Here is a 19,556-nt window from a genome sequence, read left to right on the forward strand (position 1 = left end):
ATACATCACCAGTTTCTTTAATCACCCTTCACTTCACAATCCGCAGACATGGCGATAATATCAGCAAACACCATGATACGCAGTATTGCACTGTTCCACCTCACACTCGCAGTCGTCCTGCTCAAGAATCCCGCCCTGGTATCGAACCAAGGGGTTATTCTCCTGCTAGGAGAATCAATGCAACTTGTGCGCACTCCCATTCTCTCTCTACACACTCACGTTCTCCCTGAAATTGCTAACACACGCTAGCCGACACCCCGCGACTTCAACAAAGCCTCCGCAGGAACGGCCTTCATAGCCATCCTCTTCGCCTTCATCGGCCTCTCCGACCTAACCGCCCTCTCTCTTCACGAAGATGTTTTCGATCACTTCTGGGGCCTCCAAGCACCGCTGCGCCTCCTCTTTTTCTTCGGTGTCACCGCATACTCGTACATGCTCAAGGAAGGAGGCATGTTCGCTCCCAGGGGCGTCGACTTCAGGATGAGCACCGGTGCCAATCTGAACAACAGCTTCATCTTCACATGGGGATTCATGGAGGTTTCAGCGTGGTTCTGGGTGTTCACCACGTTGAGGGAGGAGCGGTCGGCAAAAGCTACCAAGTTGGCTGAGAAGCAGGCTCGGGAAGCTGAGGTCAATACCCTATAGGTGGATATCAGTATTTAGCCACCCTTCAGACACACCGAAATTGAACCGCCAACGCTTGATCTGCACGCAGGGACTGGCGCCCTATCGATATGCTTTCGAGAGCAGATTGGAGAGGTACCATGCTCAGTCTCCTCAGACGTACAGAGCCGGAGGATTGCCTGTGTCTTGTGCAGATACAAACAGCTTCAACGAAGTATCGAGAACTTTTCCAATGGGATCGATATCTCCACTTTCAGGAGACTGCGGCGAGACGACGGACGTTTACGGAGAGCCACAATATACCAATGCATTGGATCAGAAGGTGTCTACCACAATCCCAAGATTATGAGAAAGAACGTCAAGGGCACCTGATAAGTGCGCAAAGCGTTCCTCACTCGACATCCACCAAGTCCTTGAACGTGGCATCGCCTGCTAGCATCCATTATTGATGGTCAAGTCCAATGTAGCGTTCTTACCACTGTAGCCAAAGGGTGTATTGGGACCACCGATCTTGTTCAGACGTGTGTCGAGATATTTTTGTTGCCATTTCCAAAAGATGTAGTCAATTTTTCCATAATGGAGGTAGGATAGTGTATCTGCCATGTATCAATCAATCTTCCGATGACACCAGAGAGAATAGGAAGCAATTGCTTGCCACCATTGCTCTCCACCGCGTTTCCCATGGTACCTAGGATGTCACCAATACCAAAGTGGCCGCTAGCATGAATATTTGGGGGATTGGAGCTTCTCATCTCAACTGTTCTTGCAAGACTGGTGTAACCGGGCTGTGCCAGGACTTCTTCAACCAGATTACAATCTGCAAATCTTTCGATTATCCATGGGACAAGGTCACATCTCAAGCACTGGAGAGTGGATATATTTACGGTAAAGCGAGGAGAAGCGAATGGCCCATTCGTCACATAGCTTCCACTAGTATTTCCCGTAATGTTCAAGCGGTTCTGTTCCGGCGTAGCGTGGACAGCATAGCCGTTGCCGCGGAACCCTGTGTCAGGTTGGAAGATGTCAGAGTCAAAGGCACGGGTATAGGTTTCGTTCTACTACTCAGCATTCAAGAAGACTCGAAGCTAGTAAGACATGAGAATACAGATTTGACATTTGAAAGTATAGCAACTAGGGCTTCTACTGCCCTAACATTCAACCTCCGCCCGGACCGTCATTACTCGTTGCGAAACTGATATCGCATTCATCTCCAATAGCCCGCGCAGCGTGTAATCATTTCAACATGGTTCGTGGAATCGTACTCAAAGCAAAAGCATCAGCATACCCGGAGTCAAAATGAAGGCTCCAAGCGTAAACGCAAAGACGTTGCCAGAAACTATAACACTTCCAGCACGAAGGTTGGCAGCAGCTCCGGTGAACTGGCTTCCAGTAGCAGTAGATGAGGTACGTTGGGTAGACGAGGTACGTTGGGTAGTTGAGGTAGCATCCTCCTCCTCGGTCGACACTCTGGAAGAAGTGGTGACCCTCGTCGTTGATGGAGCAATCCTGGATGTCGTTTCCGGTTCCAAAGTCGGAGTCGAAGGTGGGTCGGAGCCAATCGTAGGTGTCTCTGACTGTGTAGGTACAGCTTCAACGAAAGCAGCGGTGAAGGACTCGTACACAGATTCTGCGGCGGCATCGTCCGTCGCTGTGAATGAGAAGGTTGTGTAGAATGTCGTCTCGGTAGATGTAATCTCGTACGAGCCGTCGAAGTAATAGTAGTAGTAATAATAGTAGTAATAGGTGTACGAGTAAGTGTACCATGAGTAGTCGACAATGGTTGGGTCTGGGATTGGACTGGCAGAAGGGGCTGGTGTGATGGAAGCAGGAGGTGGATCGGACTGGTCGATACGGGGCACTTCAGAGTACCCGTCAGGGCATGTCTCGCCTGGTAGATGGTAGTAGTCGCCTGTGCAACATGTACCCTCTGGCGGGATGCATGGAAGATCGCCTGATCATGTTAGTCTGACCTATGATTCAGCTGAAAGGGAAGTCTTGCCTGGGCACACTGGAATCCATCCGGGAGTAATACACTCTTCGAGCTGACGAGGCGAGACGCCAGATCCTCCCTTCAGCGGTCCCGCTTTCCCAGCCAGTGCAGAGTACCCCAAGGCGCTCAGTAGTATCAGCGGGCGAGTAAGCATGGTTGCGGGTAGTCTATAAACGTCTTCGAGAAACGGCTGTCAATTGTGTGCGACTAAGATATCTGCTGAGAGTTTCTGGTGAAACAGAATGAAATTTCTCACTCAGCCCTTCCAGACTTTATACTATTAGGCCACCGAGGATATAACAAACACAGCCTGCCTGAACAGCCTCTCTTTCAGCCTTCTCTCATCGCAGAAGTCAGCCTATTCATCTCCACTTCCGCTGTCGTGCACTATAATCCTTGGCAACGTGTAGCTATCCCCAGAACTTCTCCAATAGGCCTTACTTCGGCACGCCATTTAGATGAAGTGTAGAACGCCACAAGATGGCCATTGGCGGATCAGTGGGGCATGCGAAGAATGCGAGGAAACAAGCGAAGCGTACCTTGGGGGCCAAAGCCGAGATGGCCAATCACCTGACGTGAAGCTCGTTACACAATATTGGATGTAGTGCTGCGAGTCGTAAAAACCTCAGCCGCAGTCCTAAGACGGCAAAATCGCCCCATCGTGTACCTCGGAAAGTTTGGGTCGAAGAAGATGCGCCTTGTGCCAAGGTGGTGTGATCTTATCTTGGACATCTATGCATGCCTGCGGTGTGTTGGACGATATTAAGAGAGGCTCAATGACTGTCGAGTAGTGGCTATGGCGGCGAGGCTGGAAGAACTATATGTCGCTGGCGATGATCAGCTGGGCTTTGTTGATGCTGGTTATATTGTGATCTTCAAGACGTCTTTGTGGGGGCCGTGAGCCACCTTCGTCTTCGCGTTTGGCTCGAAGGCGCAGATAGGCAACTATCATGAAGCTGCCTACCTGAAGGGTTTCCTATTACCATTTTCTTGTCGGCGCTTCGAAACACATATTCGCGTTCATCGAATATTTGAACCAGTGGTTTCTTCGTCATAGGGGCAGTCGTGGGAAGCTCCGATATTGCTTCTGTTTTCGTGATGGGTGCGGTGGTCCCCGCACTGGCATAAGGTACCGGTGAACGTTGGGAGCAGACGCATTGCTCCGGAAGGGTTCCTCTTCAGACATGCAACTCCGTTCGCTTCCCATGAGAGATGCGGTGTCGTAGATCTACCATGAGCAAAGAGAATGTATAAGAAAATAGAGTAGATGAGATGTTAAACGCAATAGTGGTTGTCGCATGTAGACGGTTTCGGTGATGGCGCCCTCCGAGCGATCGGGACCGCCCGCGCATTTCCATCTCGGCAGGGTCCAAGGTCACGACTCCACCATTCGCCATCGCGTGTCCCCCACTCTCGCAAACGCGCCGCTTACCCACGATCAAATGGGTTTCTTCGCAAACTCTACTCCTTCTTTCTCCGACTCAGGTGGCTACGGATGAACAGTATTACTCCTGTTGAGACGAAACACACCAGGCACCATGGAGGAGGCAAAACAGCTTAGCTATAACAATGCGATCGAAGAGCTTCGCGCCAAGGAGTATCCCATGCTGCAGGGTGAGTTTGCACAGTTACTTCGTTGAATGCGTTCTTATTTTTCAGATACGACTTATCTGGATCATGCCGGCACCACGCTTTACGCCAAATCGCTAATCGAGCGCTTCTCTGCTGACATGATTGCGAACCTCTACGGCAATCCTCATTCCGCCTCCAATGCCTCCCAACTGACGACGCGGCGAATCGAAGATGTACGACTGCGCCTCTTGCAAATGTTCAATGCCGATCCTCAGGAGTTCGACGTCGTATTCGTCGCCAACGCTACTGCTGGGATAAAGCTGGTCATGGATGCCTTTCGCGATCACGACGAAGGATTCTGGTATGGCTACCACAGGGATGCGCATACAAGTTTGATAGGGGTGCGCGAGGCAGCCAAGGAGCACCGATGCTTCGCTTCGGACAGTGAGGTCAATGACTGGATCGACAGTCAAGACGTTGGAGTTGGATCGGCACAGCTATTTGCATACCCAGCGCAGTCCAACATGAACGGACGTCGCCTGCCGTTGGAGTGGGTACACCGGATACGCACAGGGAACAGAAAGCATGTCTACACGTTGTTGGATGCTGCGGCGCTTGTCTCAACATCGCCTCTCGACCTTGGGAATCCTAACGAGGCCCCCGACTTTACCGTATTGAGCCTTTACAAAATCTTTGGCTTTCCCGATCTCGGCGCCCTGATAGTCAGGCAAGCATCAGCATCGGTATTCGACAAGAGACGCTACTTTGGTGGTGGCACTGTCGAGATGGTCGTGTGCTTGAAAGAGCAGTGGCACGCGAAGAAGGTTGACTCGCTGCACGAGAGGTTGGAGGATGGCACTCTGCCGATACATAACATCATGGCGCTTGATAGCGCAATGGCTATCCACCAGGAGCTCTATACATCATTGGACCGAATTTCGAGGCACACTACATTCCTTGCTCGCAAGCTGTACGAAGAGCTTTCGTCGTTACGGCACGGGAATGGTGCAGAGGTCTGCCACGTATACAAAGATCCGGCCTCCACCTATGGAGATTCGCTTACACAGGGCCCAATTGTTGCGTTCAATCTTCGCAATCAATGCGGTGGCTGGGTTAGTAATGCAGAGGTGGAGAAGTTGGCTGCAATCAAGAACATCCAACTCAGAACCGGCGGGCTTTGCAATCCTGGTGGTGTTGCCTCGTCGCTAGGATTGGCACCTTGGGAGATGCGAGATAATTTTTCTGCCGGCCAACGATGCGGCAACGACAACGATGTCATGCGTGCGAAGCCGACCGGCATGGCACGCGTCAGCTTTGGAGCCATGAGTACCCTATCGGATGTCGACAAGCTTGTTGACTTTGTGAGCGAATTCTTCGTCCAGAAATGCCAGCCGCTAGATGTGTCTCGAATGGTGTCTGCCGCTGTAGAGCCACCAACGCAAAGTCGCTTGCACGTGGAAAGTCTATCTGTCTACCCTATCAAGAGTTGCGCAGGGTTCAGCGTACCGCCAGGTAGAGCATGGGAGGTGCGCCCAGAGGGTCTTGCGTGGGATCGTGAGTGGTGTTTGGTCCATCAAGGCACTGGAGCAGCATTGAGCCAAAAGCGCTACCCAAAGATGGCTCTCATACGTCCCAGTATTGACCTGGAAAAAGGACTGCTACGCGTGAGTTTGGCGGGCGCCCTACAGACCACCACCGATGTGCATGAGATCACCGTACCTCTTTCCGCAGATCCGCGAATGTTCACAGACGAAAGCGTATACAAAGAAGTGAGAGCTAAAGTTTGCGGCGACTCGATTGAAGCCAAAACATACAGAGCGAGCGACATATCGTCATTCTTTACGCGGGCTCTCGGGGTGGCTTGCCACCTTGCGCGCTTTCCTACCGTTAGCAACGGGAGCGCCATATCCAGACACTCGAAAGCGCATCTGCAGAAATACCAGAAGGCGGGCGTCATGCGTGTACCCGGCGCTTTTCCAGAAACGGTTCCAGCTACGCCCGGCGCGTGCGTTTCGAAGCCAATTCTACTAGCAAATGAGAGTCCCATCCTTACTATATCACGATCGAGCCTCAACCGCCTGAATGAATTGATCAAAGCGGAGGGCGGTAAGGCGGCGCAAGCAGAGGTATTCAGAGCCAACATTGTGGTTGCGGAGAACCCAGCGTACCCGCCTGGGCTGGAAGACCCATATGCGGAAGACGACTGGCGCTACCTCCAGATTGGCCAGCAGTACTTTGAGATGCTGGGAGCGTGTCGTAGATGCCAGATGGTTTGCATTGACCAGCAAACCGCCGAAAGAAACCAGGAACCATTCGTAACGCTTTCCAAAACACGTCGTTTTGATGGTCGCGTCTACTTTGGAGAGCATACCTGCCATCTGCCCTGGGACGATGTGTCATCGCCCCTTTGGCAGAACCCGACCATCACGGTCGGCGATGCAGTAAGCCCTATCAGAGAGGATGAGATACATCAGAACGGTCACCTGCAGGCCCTTGTAGGTTGAGCCGCCCAGGCGGCCCGAGGGCTAACTTGCGGCCCTTGTTGGAAGGCGGCATAGCTGAAGTGCACCTCCAGACCACACGGCCGCAGCGTTCGCGCGTGGCTTCAGATGGTATGCAGCAGAAGACGGTCATTGGCCAAGTAGCTATGTACAGTGTAACAGAGATTAGACGGGCGGATCGCCGCGTACACAACCATGAAGCAGTCGAGACGTTGAATTAGGCAACGTGATAGGCATACGCAATCCACGGGAAGGCCCATGTGTAAGCGCTGGTAGTGATGTTTCAACGGCGAACCAGAGTCAGGTGTCTGGTACGTAAAGCAGGTGGCAGATGGCATGAGACGGAAGCGCGCGCGCGCCCTCCGAAGCAGCGCAGAGATACACAGCGGCTGCAAGCAAGACATAAAATCGTCTAATGCTCCCACGAGAGGAGATGCACAGCTTGCACCCAGCTTCAATCTATTTCAAGCAACATTCGTTCATGAGGCCCGTTGACCTGCTTGCTACCTCGCCTTGTTTCTGACGCCAACGTCTCATCAGCTCGTCTCAGATTCTCCTACCGGGCAAACTACCAGGTCGCCACGTTCAGCTTCAGGTTACGAGCCTGCCTCCCGCACAGCGACGACGCACATCACACACCCGAAGGCTACGCGGCGAATCAGGCGCAGCTTCTGGCCGGTCAGAGTCTCGAGACCTGCAGGGGCCGAACAAATCACACTTCTTGTTTCAGCGTTGGGCAGCGAATCGCATCCCTGTGGAGGTGTTCGTCTGTGCACGGGGCCTGCATATCCTAGTCCTCGGCGCTTAGAGAACGCTGGGACTCCTCTCGCCCAAAAATAACCGGAGACGACCCATACAGCGGCCAGCAACAACAGCGCATCCGCGCCAAGCTAGTGTCATAGTACATACAATAAACACTCTCGTCCCCAGGCGCCAGACAAGACCTGTCTGCTGGCCTCGCTCTCTCACTCTTCCACTTTGCTGTGGACGAAGGCATAGCACAGCTCGCAGTGATACCCGACAAGCATCCGCGTCATTCGTTCAACACCACGGTATCTTCAACACCATGGCTGCCACCGACTCCAAACCTACGCTGTCTACCCTCAAGACTCCCATGTCTGCCACCTACCCCTCGGAACTCAGGTCGCCCATGATCACCTCTGCAACAACCCCCATCTTTGCCAACATCAAACGGGAGGATTCAGATCTCAAGACACCCATCACACCACCAACAGCCTATCTCGAGTTCCTCAAAAACCTGTCACCTGTTCTCTCAAGCCCAATGTCCACTGGTACCAGCACCAGGTTCGTCTTTGGTGACAGCCGCCCCACTTCAGTCACATCATCGGCATCCAGTGCGTCATTCACATCGACATCGGCTCCGGCAGACAAGGCGAAGAGCAAGGATTCGCCAGCAACTTCAAGATCAAGCAGCTGCAGCAGATGCGACACTACCAAGGATGAACCGCCCATGTCTGCACCTCCAACCAAGGTCCAAACGGTCACCATCCCACCACCATCACCCTTTACACGACCCCATTCTGCGCGGACACCCCGCCTTTACATCCCACAATCACCCTATTCGCCCGCTGCAGTACGGTCACCAGCCAGCGCAAAGTCTATCCAATCACCGTTTTCTGCCGTCTCATCGCCCAAGACCTGGGATGCGGATAAGAAGACTAGCCGCTCAAGGCGCGTTAGTGTGCGCGAAGTCGTTACACGGACAGTGACATACAGTCGCACACCAGTCGACGCAAAAGCTCCACAGTTTCCGCAAATCGACCCCGCACCCCGCGGTAAGAGGAGGAAGGTCGAGTAGAGATGCGCGGCCGTTGTGCAATCGCCTTGTGTTACTCTACAACTCCTTCAAGCTCTGCACTTGCGCCTGGCCGTAACGCTTGCATTCCCATTCGCCGAATGTCTACCATTTTACATTATAAACGACTTACACCATCCAACCCGACCACTTCAACTAATTACTCGGGTCCAGGCGATCCGATCGCATCATTATCTTCAACCAACATCATCAATCACGACACGACATAACCACCCCATCACTCCATCACCTACACCCCACTTTTCTTATGTTTACTACCCCACATCAATAGAGGAACGACGTTATGGCCACGTCACTTCTCTTTCATGACCCTGTCACGGCGGAAAACATGTCTTTGGCGTTGGGGTTCACCATTACATTTCACCACATTTTACTAGCGGATACCAATATATAGCGGGCAGTAATGCGCCGGCGCTGTTTGATTGGTCAAGCAGGATCCAAGCACGGAAATTACCTCTTCGATTCACTTGAGGGATGGTAGCAGGGCGATGCGCGCGCGACGTGTGTGTGTGTGTGTGTGCGTGCTGGGCGGCAAGTATCTTGCATGCAGGTTTTCTGGTATTGCAGGTGTGGGCATCTGGAACGGGCTTTGTGGTGATAGGCCCGGCGGTAAAAGACACAAGGGAGAACAAGAGCCCTTGCCGCCGTAACTTATTCACCTGAACAAGCTAGCGAGGTCAGATGGTAATGGTTCTCCACTTGCATCCAGGTTTCGAATCTGCCCGTACTAGCCAGAGAGAGAAAGAGAGAAATGAAACACGATACCTACACTATCCAAACCATGTTCCTCTTGCACATGTTGATCTTGATTGTTTTGATCGACTGACTAGGGTGGGGTTATACCACACAACATCCCTACACATAGAACTACACACCGCTCGGTCACGCCGGTGAGCAAGAAAAAAGTCAACAAAACGAGCCTCCTCTGGCCATTTGCTCAATCGACAGACCGCCTTGTGACGCGGGCACGCATACCCGCCGTAAGAAGCCATTATTTTCCCAGATAACGCACGGCAATCTATATGCGCTTAGTCTGTCCAATCAACCTCTCCTAGCCGTTAGCCACCTTTGTTGAAAACAGGCCACACCCATCTGCCCTTTTTTTTTCCTTCTGGTCGCCTCGGCAAAGAGCGTGCAGTTGCATCCTGACTAGGTAGCAGGGTCTCGCCGCTCTCCTTCATGCCTGCAGAAGCAAGGGCAAAAAAAAGGCGTTATGTTAGGTAGCCATTTACTGCGTATGACTTGACAATGACTGCGCAGAAAAAAGAAGCAAAGAAACGCTCAGGCCCAAAGTTTCCCAAGACTGCGTAACCTTCCCGCTCCTCCTAGCTCGATATACCAGTTGGCGAATGAGATGGGCGAAGTGGTGTGGACAGGGGATGACACAGGGGTGGGGTGGGCGCTTAACCAGGGCTGTGGAGACGGGTGGCGCTAGGGCGTGGGCTGGGGAGGTCGCTGATTCCCTTGCGTATGATGGTCATGTGAAGAGGAATGGGGATGCGGATGAGGTTGCGGATGGGCTATTGAGTTTGTTAGTTGGGCTAGTGCAGAGAGGTGTAAGTAGTCTGAGCTAGTTATTGCCCATCGATCAGAGGGCACGGGCATCGGGTTTGATGGGGTATGTGTGTATGTGTGAGAAGTTGGGTGCAAATGGATAGATGGATCCATCGAGACACACGCACACTAGCCACACGGGAAGGGACGCTGGTGATCGGAAGACAGCATCGTCGCTCGCGGAGCAGCACGCCGCTAACTGCATGCACGTCTGTTTTCTGATCTCGGTTATTCGAAAAAATGCTCAATGTCGTGACATGTCCACGTCCATGTACAATGATCCTTGGACGCCAGACACGATGGAATACATACCGCCGGAGCAGCGCCGAGCCGCGTCTCTTGCGCATAATCTTCCCTTGCCTTAGCAGTACTCTCACAGCCCACATCGTATGTACACTCCCCAGCGGCACATACCCACGCACACACACTGCCGGCGCAGCGAGAAAGCGGTCTACGAACAGTACGGCGTCCCGACCGCGCTTGCTTCTGACTCATGGAAATCAAATCTCGGGGACTGCAACAGTCGTGCCGCAAAGGATGTCATCGGTGTGCTGCTATTCATCTCAGCGCCAGCGGTGCTGCGGCACAGAAGACACAATAGGTAGCAACGTCCTTTCATGTGTCAGAGACGCGCTTAACGCCATTCCCAAGACCATGGCTAAGGGGGGAAGGATGGGCTGTGACGGGGGCTTAGGCCTTGGGGATGGCTACGCCCCGTAAGGCCGTGTTGGAGGTCCCGCCTAAGAATCGCGGGCATAACAACCAACAACCTTTCAGACGTGAGATGATGTAGCAAGAAAAACTAAGAAAACTGCCGACGTGGCTATTTGTTCGGAGACTTTCTCGCATATCTAGATCGGGTAGTGCATTCGGCGGAGTAGACCGCCGCTCGCATAATACAGGCTTCAACATAAACTTTGCGCTTGTAGCGTCACATCACACATCACACACGTCGACTCTACACCAACTCCAACAGGGCAAGACAGGGCGATGGGCGTGCATGAGTATCAATCACATATTCTGACTTGCATGCAGCGGGAAGGCTATCAGATATGCCCGTAAAAAACCTAAAACCGTCTATCTGCATGAAGATCGCTTCATCGTCGTTTCGTAGACTGTGCCTCGCTCGTGCAGCTGCTAGTCAAGAAATGCAAGCGATACCGGGACGTAGGGCTGGAACATTGCATCATGAAATGAGAAGGGTAGTGGCCTGCGGGTCGAGAACAAGGCGGCCTGGTGCGGAAAGAACTACGCCTCAACTAATGGAAGCGAAGGAAGAGTATAGTTTATGAGTCAGTGTTCATGGGGCATGGGCTTTGTTCTTCATACGTAAATTATTGAGGCCACACAAATTATCCGGTGTTGTGAGTGAGATCATCTGTGACAACTTAGGCGAGTAGATGCACCAACTTTTCCAACGCAGTAAGCATCTGGCTGACATTAGCGGGTTGGAAGCTCCAAGCCTAGGGTGTGTGTTCTTTCTACGTATCGAGTGGCAAGTCTAGAGACCAGCAATGGGTCACTCTACTGAGCCTTGGCAATGCCCTATATGCCCAAATGCTCTCGCAGCTTCGCTAATACCCCGGCAACAACCTTCTCGTTCTTGCCTTCTTGCCTCTTGCTTTCCCTCGTTGCAACTTTCTCCAATTGCTTAGCCACATCTGTATTCTCTCCAGCTTGCCAATACGTTTCCGAACGCTCCACAAACCGCACAAAAGCTTCTAGCACAACTTCCTTTCCTTCCCAGCTCTTTCCACTTAGAGCCTTGTCCAGCACTGGCCAGATGAATTTCGCAGTGGCTGGCTCGATCTTTTCGCTACCGACAGCGTTGGTAATCTGTAGGACACAGTCTGCGATAGTCTTCGCAGCAGTGTGTTTGATGGCCCATTGCCTGCTTTCTAGATGATTCTCAGAGAGAGCGAGGATTTCTTTCAAGTAGAGAGAGACAGTGCGTGGGCCTGCAACGTGATCGTCCCATGTCTCTGTGAAGCTCTTTCGAACGTTCTCTTCCGAGTCATGCTTAGCCAGGAAAATGAATGGCAGCAGTTCGGAAGCGAAAGAAGTGAAACGGTCTGTAGCGTACAAGGAGATAGCGCGCATGATGTCTGCTGCTAGCAGTCGGTTTCTGTCGCTGTTCTCTTCGGATTCAAAGTATAGCTTGTTCACAAAGGCGACAGTAGACATGATCTGCTTATCCGAAGCGAGACGTGCAAGATAGCCAGCCGCAGCCGCATATGAAGAGCTGACAGTCTCGTTGCGGTCGTGGATTTGCTTCTGGATCAACTTGAGGAAGCTGTCGGCGTATGGGCTGAACAAGAAACGGTGTCGCGTAGCGAGCGTGACCAGCACCCTCGAACACCCCACTTTTGACGGCAGGCCAACTGCATTCTTCATTGCAGCTTCAATTCGCGGTACAAGGGCGGCCATGGTGTCTGCGTCTGCCAGATCCAGGCAACGCTCCACAGACTCGGTCAATGGCGAAGAACGCACGCTTGCAAGTCGCATATCGTCGATCTTTTGCTCTGTGAGATTGTACTTGCTGGCGTTGAGGTGCACGTAGTTGACAGCTTCAGGCTCTAGACTACTGAGCAGCCCAAGCAAGCGTTCGACGAGCTTTGGCACGTGGGGATTGAGTGTTTTGGCGTTACTCTTCTTGACGATCTGGAGCAACGTGTGCACCGAGAAGAGGCGGACTTCTTCAGCCGAAGACTCCAATCCAGAGGTCGAAAAGAGGAATGGTATGACACGTTCGAGCTGGATAGTTGCAGATTTGTTAGAGCCATCACCAGATTCTAGGGAACGTGTCAAGATGCCAGTGAGGACGCGGGCGAGAGATGCTGCCGCAACGCGTACGGTCTCCTTGATATCATCGAGAACCTTGAAGGTTTTGCCCCAGATCGCGTCGAGATACTTTTCATACTACATGACATTGTTAGTGTGCGTCATGCATTTGCACCATGACCTGCTTACCTTCTCGATACTCCTTCCCTGCACGAGATCCGCGATAGCCGCGCAAGAAGCCTGTCGAACGCGCCATTCTTTCGTAAGGATGCTCACTAGCAGATCATCCATTATCGCATCGAAGTGTTTGTCGATAGTGGCCGAAGAGTCTTTGACGAGCGCGTTCCAGATATCGTTCATGGAGCGCTGTACGTTCGTGTTTGGATCAAATCTGAGTTTTGTGTTAGTATGCTCGCCAATCTAGAATCTCAGTCATCCTCTCAGACAGAGAACATACCGATACCGATAGAGCTTTGGGTAAAGCTTAGGATTCTGAGCCAGATATCCGTCGACACTAGAATCGGAGAAAATATTGCTTAAGCCGAAGCGGCCGAATGCAGCTCGACTTGACCAGATGGAGTTATTGGATGCCATTGACATGAACCGATACACCAAACTTGAGTCTCCAACCTCAGCTGCCAGGTTCAGGATATCCTTGTATGTTGTGATTGATCCATCTCCAGTTGGCAGCGCACCAGGTTCGAAAAGCTGAGTATCGTCTGTAACAGTACCAGCCATCTTGGACTTGTTGTCCGAGAACGAGCCGACAAGATCGCGTACAAGATCATCCTTGAGTTGACGGTCACCCTTTTCGTACACCAAGCCCAATCCTCTCGAAGCTGCTTCCTGAACGACTTCGTCGCGATCAGAGAGACAGTTCTTGAAGGCTACCTGACATTGGCCGAGGTAGCCTTGCATCTCAGGCTTGTGACCACAGTACTGTAGCAGACAAAGTAGCCATATCACAGAAGCTTTCTTCAGTGAGGGTTTGGTTTGAACACAGCCCTTCAATGTCTTCTCTAGGACCGCACCAAGTGTCTTCTCCCGCTTGGGCCCAGCTGGTGTCTGTAGAGGCGCATCCCATGGATCTTGCGGTTGGTTGGGATGTAGAATATCGAGCTCGGAAGTCAAAGCCTTTGAATCCCAACCACTGGCGAAGCAACTTAATGCTTCACCAACGGAAAAGTGTACTTCCGGCTGGCGGACCTCATGCAGCTCGTAGAGCTTGTCAGCGATGGCCTTGTACTCTGCTGTTTCCTCAGCTCCGGCTGCTGCTTCCTCTGTGATCATAGAAAGATGGCCCAAAGCCAGGATGGCACTGGTCGTGCCTGTCTTGGCGGCGTCGTAAATGTGCTGGGCAATATCTTCAACCTTTGCATACTTGGAAAGCAATGAGGGTGTGATGACATAGAACAGACTGAGCTGATCGATACAAGAAAAGGCTGCACCCTTCAGTGTCGCGTCCCGGGACTCCTTCATAATCTCGACCACTGACTGTAACAATTGCTGAATCGGATGATCATCTGTGATTGCTGTAGATGCTGCACGACTTCTCCAGAAAGCCCTGCTGTAGTAGTAGCCAAGGGCCAGAATTATGCCACTGATCTGGTTGATATCAGCACCGACTGCAGACTTCCAAGTGCTAAGCTTGTCAAAGAATGCTACTTGGGCAGTCTGAAGGGCGTCTTGATCAGCGCTTTCATGAGATGCTAGCAGACCATACGCGTGAGAAGCGGCAAGTCTTCGTCCAGCGTTGTTGGCTACGATGGAAGGTTGCAAAGCGCGAAAGTCTCGGACGACGTTTGCTTGGACCCAATGACTTTGGGGTAGCAAAGACAACATTCGCACAAACGAAGTGCCAATATCACCGATATCACTGACGTCGTCTTTTGTAATTCTGTCGAAACTGGCTCGCAGCAACACGGCAAGCGATCGAGCATGGGTCTTGTCTGCTGCATATGCACGGAACGCTTGTCGGGCACGCATATCCGTAGTCATCTGAGCATCAAGTTTCCTTTCCCAGTCTTCGGGAATTTCCTCTGCTATGTCTTTTTCAAGTAGTGCAGACTGCATAGCAACGCTGGAACAAAAGCTGATGACGATCGGTAGAGCCCCTGGATGATGCTGGGAGAAATATTGTATCTGCACAAGAGCGTCCTCCGACTCGTCAATGTCCATGGCGTCCTCATCCTGCCCTTGCTGCACGATGATGAAGTTGACCAGCTTGTCGAAGTCCGGAAATTTCAGTGTGCTCTGTTCGCGTTCACCAGGAGGAGTATTAGACATCCTGAACCAGTACGGATCGAGACCACGCCGTCCCTCCTCAATGACCTCATGCCTTTCAGAAGCGCCTCCACTGACTGCAAGGATGTCTATCCACCGCGCTAGCACATCCTCGTATGGAAGGCAGCGATTGGCAAATCGTGTCGCAACATAACGAGTGCTCCTTGTAAATTTACTCGAAGCTGGCGTACTGTGTTGATCTACAGATGCATATCTGAGCAGTATCTGCCGAAATCTGGGCATGATGGAAGAATCAAAAGGCTTGGAAAAAGCGCCTAGTACTGAGGAGAGAGCCTCCTCTATACTGACGGCTACGTCTTTACCCGCCGAGTCTTCGCGGAGTGATCGAAATAAGAACTCCAGCAAGTCTAGTGACGGTTCAAGCAAAATCTTCTCGGGAGCAGCTTTGGCCAAGAGTCCAATGGTCTCATATCCATAACCTCGCAACTCCATATCCTGATCACGATCCGGAGTGGGCCAGCCCTGGTCTTGTATGAAAGCTCTCAGATTTCCCACGAGACTCTCAGCCACCTGGGAAAGATCGGATGAATTGCCACGACGAGCGACAAAGTTGACAAGAGAGAAGATAGCTGAGCGATGCTTGGAAGCTTCCCTCCCTGCTGTTTTATTTGTCGCATTCAGTTCCGGTGAGAGCAGACCTTCTTCAACAAGCCTAGCTATCTGCTGTGGATATGTGGTGCATCTGACAGACTTTGACAGGACATTTAGTATCCGAATCTGTAGTGGTGTCTTTACTGGCAGCGGGCCGCTAGCGGAGTTCGAGCCAAAGTAGAGATCGAACAGAATTTCCACAATTTGCGGTTGTTCGAGATCCTTGGATAACATGACACGTTTCAGTGTGTCTTCACCGACTTCGGATATCCGAGAATTGGTATCGGCAGATGCAACCAATGCAGGCAGAAATTTCTCATCGTCGGTGAACAGTCCACTTGCCATGAATCGTGTGACTAGGGCCTTCGATTCGGTCAAGTTTAATCCTGCATCAGCGGTGGGATCCCAGGCGTCTGGCTTGCCTTGAAGCGTCAAAAACTTGTAGTCATCTGGAGACAGACCTGGACACCGTAATGAGGCTTGGGCTTGGGGATTGCTCTCTCGTACAATGCTCAGCATGAGCAGTTTTCCAAACCACTTGGAGAGGAAAGCGGCATCATCATCAGAGAGACCTAAGGTGGTTCTCAGCTCATCGTCCTCTTTGCTGCCGCGAAGAGGAAGCTTGAAGTGCACGAGAAGACGAAGGATGAGATGGAATAGCTGGGAAGCATGCTGTTGGGACTTGTCATAGTCTTTGGCGATGCCCTGCAGTAGAACGGGAAGAAGCTCTAGTCGTTCGCCAACGGTAAGCCGGGATATACCCTGCTGGATGTACAAAATGTCGAAATGCCGTATAAGAGAGACGTCAGGGTTCTCTTTGTACTGCTTCAGCAGAGCGCCCACAGGAAGCTTGATGTCTCTGGGATGCTGTGTCAGTGCAAGGTCTTGTGTTGGGCAAACTGGATTGCGTACTGTGACTTGATGCGGGTATTGATGTGCTGGCATATGGAGATGACCTGGGAAAAGCCGCTATCAGCGGTGGTGGTCGAGATGGATGGTGTCGAGGTTGTAGCCGACTGTATGTGAGGCTTACCTTATTCCGTACAGCAACGCTATCTGAGCCGAGTTTGAGAAGTAGTGGAGAGAGATAGGTTTTGAGCAAGTCTTCGAGCTTCTTCTCCGAGCTAGCAAGAGCAATGCGCATCTCAACTTTGCCCACGAGAGCAAGCTCTTTGGCTTCTGGTGTTTGTTCCGACGCCATGTTGAGATGTGCTGGGGATTATCGTGATGATGGGGCGATCAACAAACGAGAGTGTTATAGGAGACGCAACAGGCAGCGGTGGATAGCGCGTGGCTCATCGGCTCCGGGAGGGATAGATGGATGACCAAGCGATGCAGTGTGTTAGTGTGTTAGTGTATTGCCCTGTTCGTCCGTGATTGCCACAGGTCGTGTCGGACATTCACTGGCGACAGGGGTTGGGCGCACGGGTACCGGGATGACGCAGTCGCAACTGCCTGCAACAATCGCATCGCGTCTTCGACGTGCTTCTAATAACGTCGACGCCTTCTGCCTGTCTCAGACACCTACAACACGGCCAGGCTAGTAATTCGCCCCCCTCCTAGCCTGTCTTCGTCCTTTTTTCCTACCCCCGTGTACCAGCAGACAAGCCGAGCCGCGCCCGTCACCAGCCGTCGACGGTACCTGGAATCACCGCTGGTACTCAGCGCCCGAACTTCACACCCCGTAGGATATTCACCGCGTCACCAAGTCGCGTCTATTCGCCTCACATATCGTCGCCAAACCTTGTGTGCGCACCGCGACAGCTCTTGTCGGACTTTGATGGTACATAACCTACCCCACCACGGTTCTACCTCGATTACAGTCGCGACCGCCACACACGATTCCTGACACCCGCTCAACGATCGAAATATCCTCTGCGACCCAATCAACGCTTCCGGAATAGCACACCGCCGTCACAAAGGCCTCCGCTACCTTTTCCACAGGTCAAAGAGACGCACTTCCCCACACATACTCAACGCCAGACTTGACCTCCAAAAGGCGGAACACATACAGTCGCCCAAGATGGATGAGGAAAATGTTGCCAACTTCTGCGGCATCACTTCCTGCAGCCCAGAACAGGCCGCTCAGTACTTGCGCCTAACAGACGGCAACTTGGAGCAGGCTATACAACTCTTCTTCGACTCTCCTGGGCTCGCCGATACTCCTGCTGCGCCATCACAGCCCTCAGCAGCCGCTTCCTCCGCCCATAATCCCATCAATATCGACTCCGATGACGACATGGACTTCGATGCCACCGCACAAGGCACTGCGCCACCCACACGGGCACAACCAGGCGTGGAAGACGATGAGGCCATGGCACGGAGGTTACAAGAAGAAATGTACGGCGGCGGCAGCGCTGGTGGCGCCGGCAATGACGATATCCGCGCGCCCATAGAACGCAGAGTGGAAACACTTGTTGGGCCAGGCTCAAACTGGGGACCTGCCGACGAAGAAGAAGATCTCGACGCCATGGTCCAGGAGCAGCTTGCTCGTCGGCGGACAGGTATGCCACAAACCTCATATATACAGTTCCCGGACTTTACTGACCCGTCTGATCAAGGCCGCGCGGGCATCTTCAACCAGCACACAACCCACACCAATGTCTGGGACAACACGACCGATTCGAGCACTCGGCGACGCGAGCTTGCGACCGCGACGGGCGGTGCTTCTGAACAGTCTTCTAAGATGAACATGCTCGCAGAGCTGTTCCGTCCTCCGTTCGAGATTATGTATCAAGGATCATGGGAAAAGGCGCGAGACATGGGCAAGGACGAAGAGAAGTGGCTCCTTGTCAACATCCAAGACCCGGCAATCTTCGACTGCCAGCGCCTTAACAGGGACATCTGGAAGAACGACGACATCAAGGCAACTGTGCGGGAGAACTTCATCTTTATGCAGTACGCAAAGGATGATCAGCGTGGACAGCAGTACATGAACTACTACTTCCACGCCCGCGACAGTTCCGACGCCTATCCCCACATCGCCATCGTTGACCCACGAACGGGAGAGCAAGTCAAGGTCTGGTCAGGCCCACCAATACCCGAACCAGTTGAGTTCCATGCTCAGCTCCACGAGTTCCTCGATCGCTATAGCCTCAATGTTAACGCGAAGAACCCTGTAGCGAAGCGGAAGTCTGAGTCCAAAAAGAAGGATGTCGACCGCATGACAGAAGAGGAGATGTTGGAGATGGCACTGCAGAACAGCATGGATAACGGCAAGGGGCCGAAGGACGATGACCCAGATGCTCTCACCAAGTCTACAGACAACATCAAGGGCAAGGGCAAGGCCGAAGAAGCAGCCGCTTCGGAGCCAGTAGCCGAACCTGAGGCAGCTCCTTCAAATCCCGTCTTCGCTGCGATCTCCGCACATGCTCCTCATACCGAGCCTACTGTTACTGACCCCAAGGTCACGACTCGCATCCAGTTCCGTGGACCGTCAGGCCGTCCGATCGTGCGTCGCTTCAACCTTACAGACCCCGTTCGCCGTGTCTACGAATGGATCAAATCCGACGTGCCCTGGGAAGGCAAGCAAGGAGCTGAGTTTGATCTAGCATTCATGGGCAAGAACCTTCTCGATCACGTTGACGATACGATCGAAGCCGCCGGACTCAAGGGTGCCAGTGTCATGGTAGAGTTTTTGGATAACGAGTAGTCAGCGAATGTGACTTGCAGTATCCTCGGGTCATGGACACGGCCATGACACATGATGAGGTTGCGTACTGCTCATAGGTATGTAAGAGACACGAGTAACGAAATATGCACTTAGATGTTCCTACGCATCACCCGCTTGGACGGGGATCCG

At 52.5% G+C, this 19,556-nt stretch overlaps 6 protein-coding genes across 6 annotated transcripts; 4 read left to right on the plus strand and 2 right to left on the minus strand.

Annotated features, from left to right (window-relative positions):
- Positions 1-48: 48 nt before the first annotated feature.
- Positions 49-645, plus strand: ACET3X_008101 (uncharacterized protein; the record flags this gene model as incomplete). The annotated part of the gene is made up of 2 exons (XM_069454237.1): positions 49-186; positions 250-645. 2 exons carry the CDS (start codon positions 49-51, stop codon positions 643-645), a joined length of 534 nt encoding a protein of 177 aa, XP_069303703.1.
- A 1,241-nt stretch (positions 646-1,886) lies between these two features.
- ACET3X_008102 (uncharacterized protein) lies at positions 1,887-2,768 on the minus strand (the record flags this gene model as incomplete). Its single annotated transcript, XM_069454238.1, has 2 exons — positions 1,887-2,575; positions 2,624-2,768. 2 exons carry the CDS (start codon positions 2,766-2,768, stop codon positions 1,887-1,889), a joined length of 834 nt encoding a protein of 277 aa, XP_069303704.1.
- A 1,384-nt stretch (positions 2,769-4,152) lies between these two features.
- Positions 4,153-6,690, plus strand: ACET3X_008103 (uncharacterized protein; the record flags this gene model as incomplete). The annotated part of the gene is made up of 2 exons (XM_069454239.1): positions 4,153-4,228; positions 4,274-6,690. The coding sequence occupies 2 exons, from the start codon at positions 4,153-4,155 to the stop codon at positions 6,688-6,690; spliced, it is 2,493 nt and encodes an 830-aa protein (XP_069303705.1).
- Positions 6,691-7,753: 1,063 nt separating this feature from the next.
- Positions 7,754-8,506, plus strand: ACET3X_008104 (uncharacterized protein; the record flags this gene model as incomplete). The annotated part of the gene is made up of 1 exon (XM_069454241.1): positions 7,754-8,506. One exon carries the CDS (start codon positions 7,754-7,756, stop codon positions 8,504-8,506), a length of 753 nt encoding a protein of 250 aa, XP_069303706.1.
- Positions 8,507-11,512: 3,006 nt separating this feature from the next.
- ACET3X_008105 (uncharacterized protein) lies at positions 11,513-17,076 on the minus strand. The gene is made up of 5 exons (XM_069454242.1): positions 16,788-17,076; positions 16,667-16,710; positions 13,317-16,613; positions 13,049-13,250; positions 11,513-12,997 (listed from the first exon to the last, which is right to left on the minus strand). Exons 1-5 carry the CDS (start codon positions 16,953-16,955, stop codon positions 11,624-11,626), a joined length of 5,085 nt encoding a protein of 1,694 aa, XP_069303707.1. The 5' UTR covers positions 16,956-17,076; the 3' UTR covers positions 11,513-11,623.
- Positions 17,077-17,777: 701 nt separating this feature from the next.
- Positions 17,778-19,406, plus strand: ACET3X_008106 (uncharacterized protein; the record flags this gene model as incomplete). The annotated part of the gene is made up of 2 exons (XM_069454243.1): positions 17,778-18,258; positions 18,316-19,406. 2 exons carry the CDS (start codon positions 17,778-17,780, stop codon positions 19,404-19,406), a joined length of 1,572 nt encoding a protein of 523 aa, XP_069303708.1.
- Positions 19,407-19,556: the final 150 nt, after the last annotated feature.

The sequence above is a fragment of the Alternaria dauci genome, chromosome 8 (genome assembly GCF_042100115.1).
Source record: "Alternaria dauci strain A2016 chromosome 8, whole genome shotgun sequence".
NCBI classification, from domain to species: Eukaryota; Fungi; Ascomycota; class Dothideomycetes; order Pleosporales; family Pleosporaceae; genus Alternaria; species Alternaria dauci.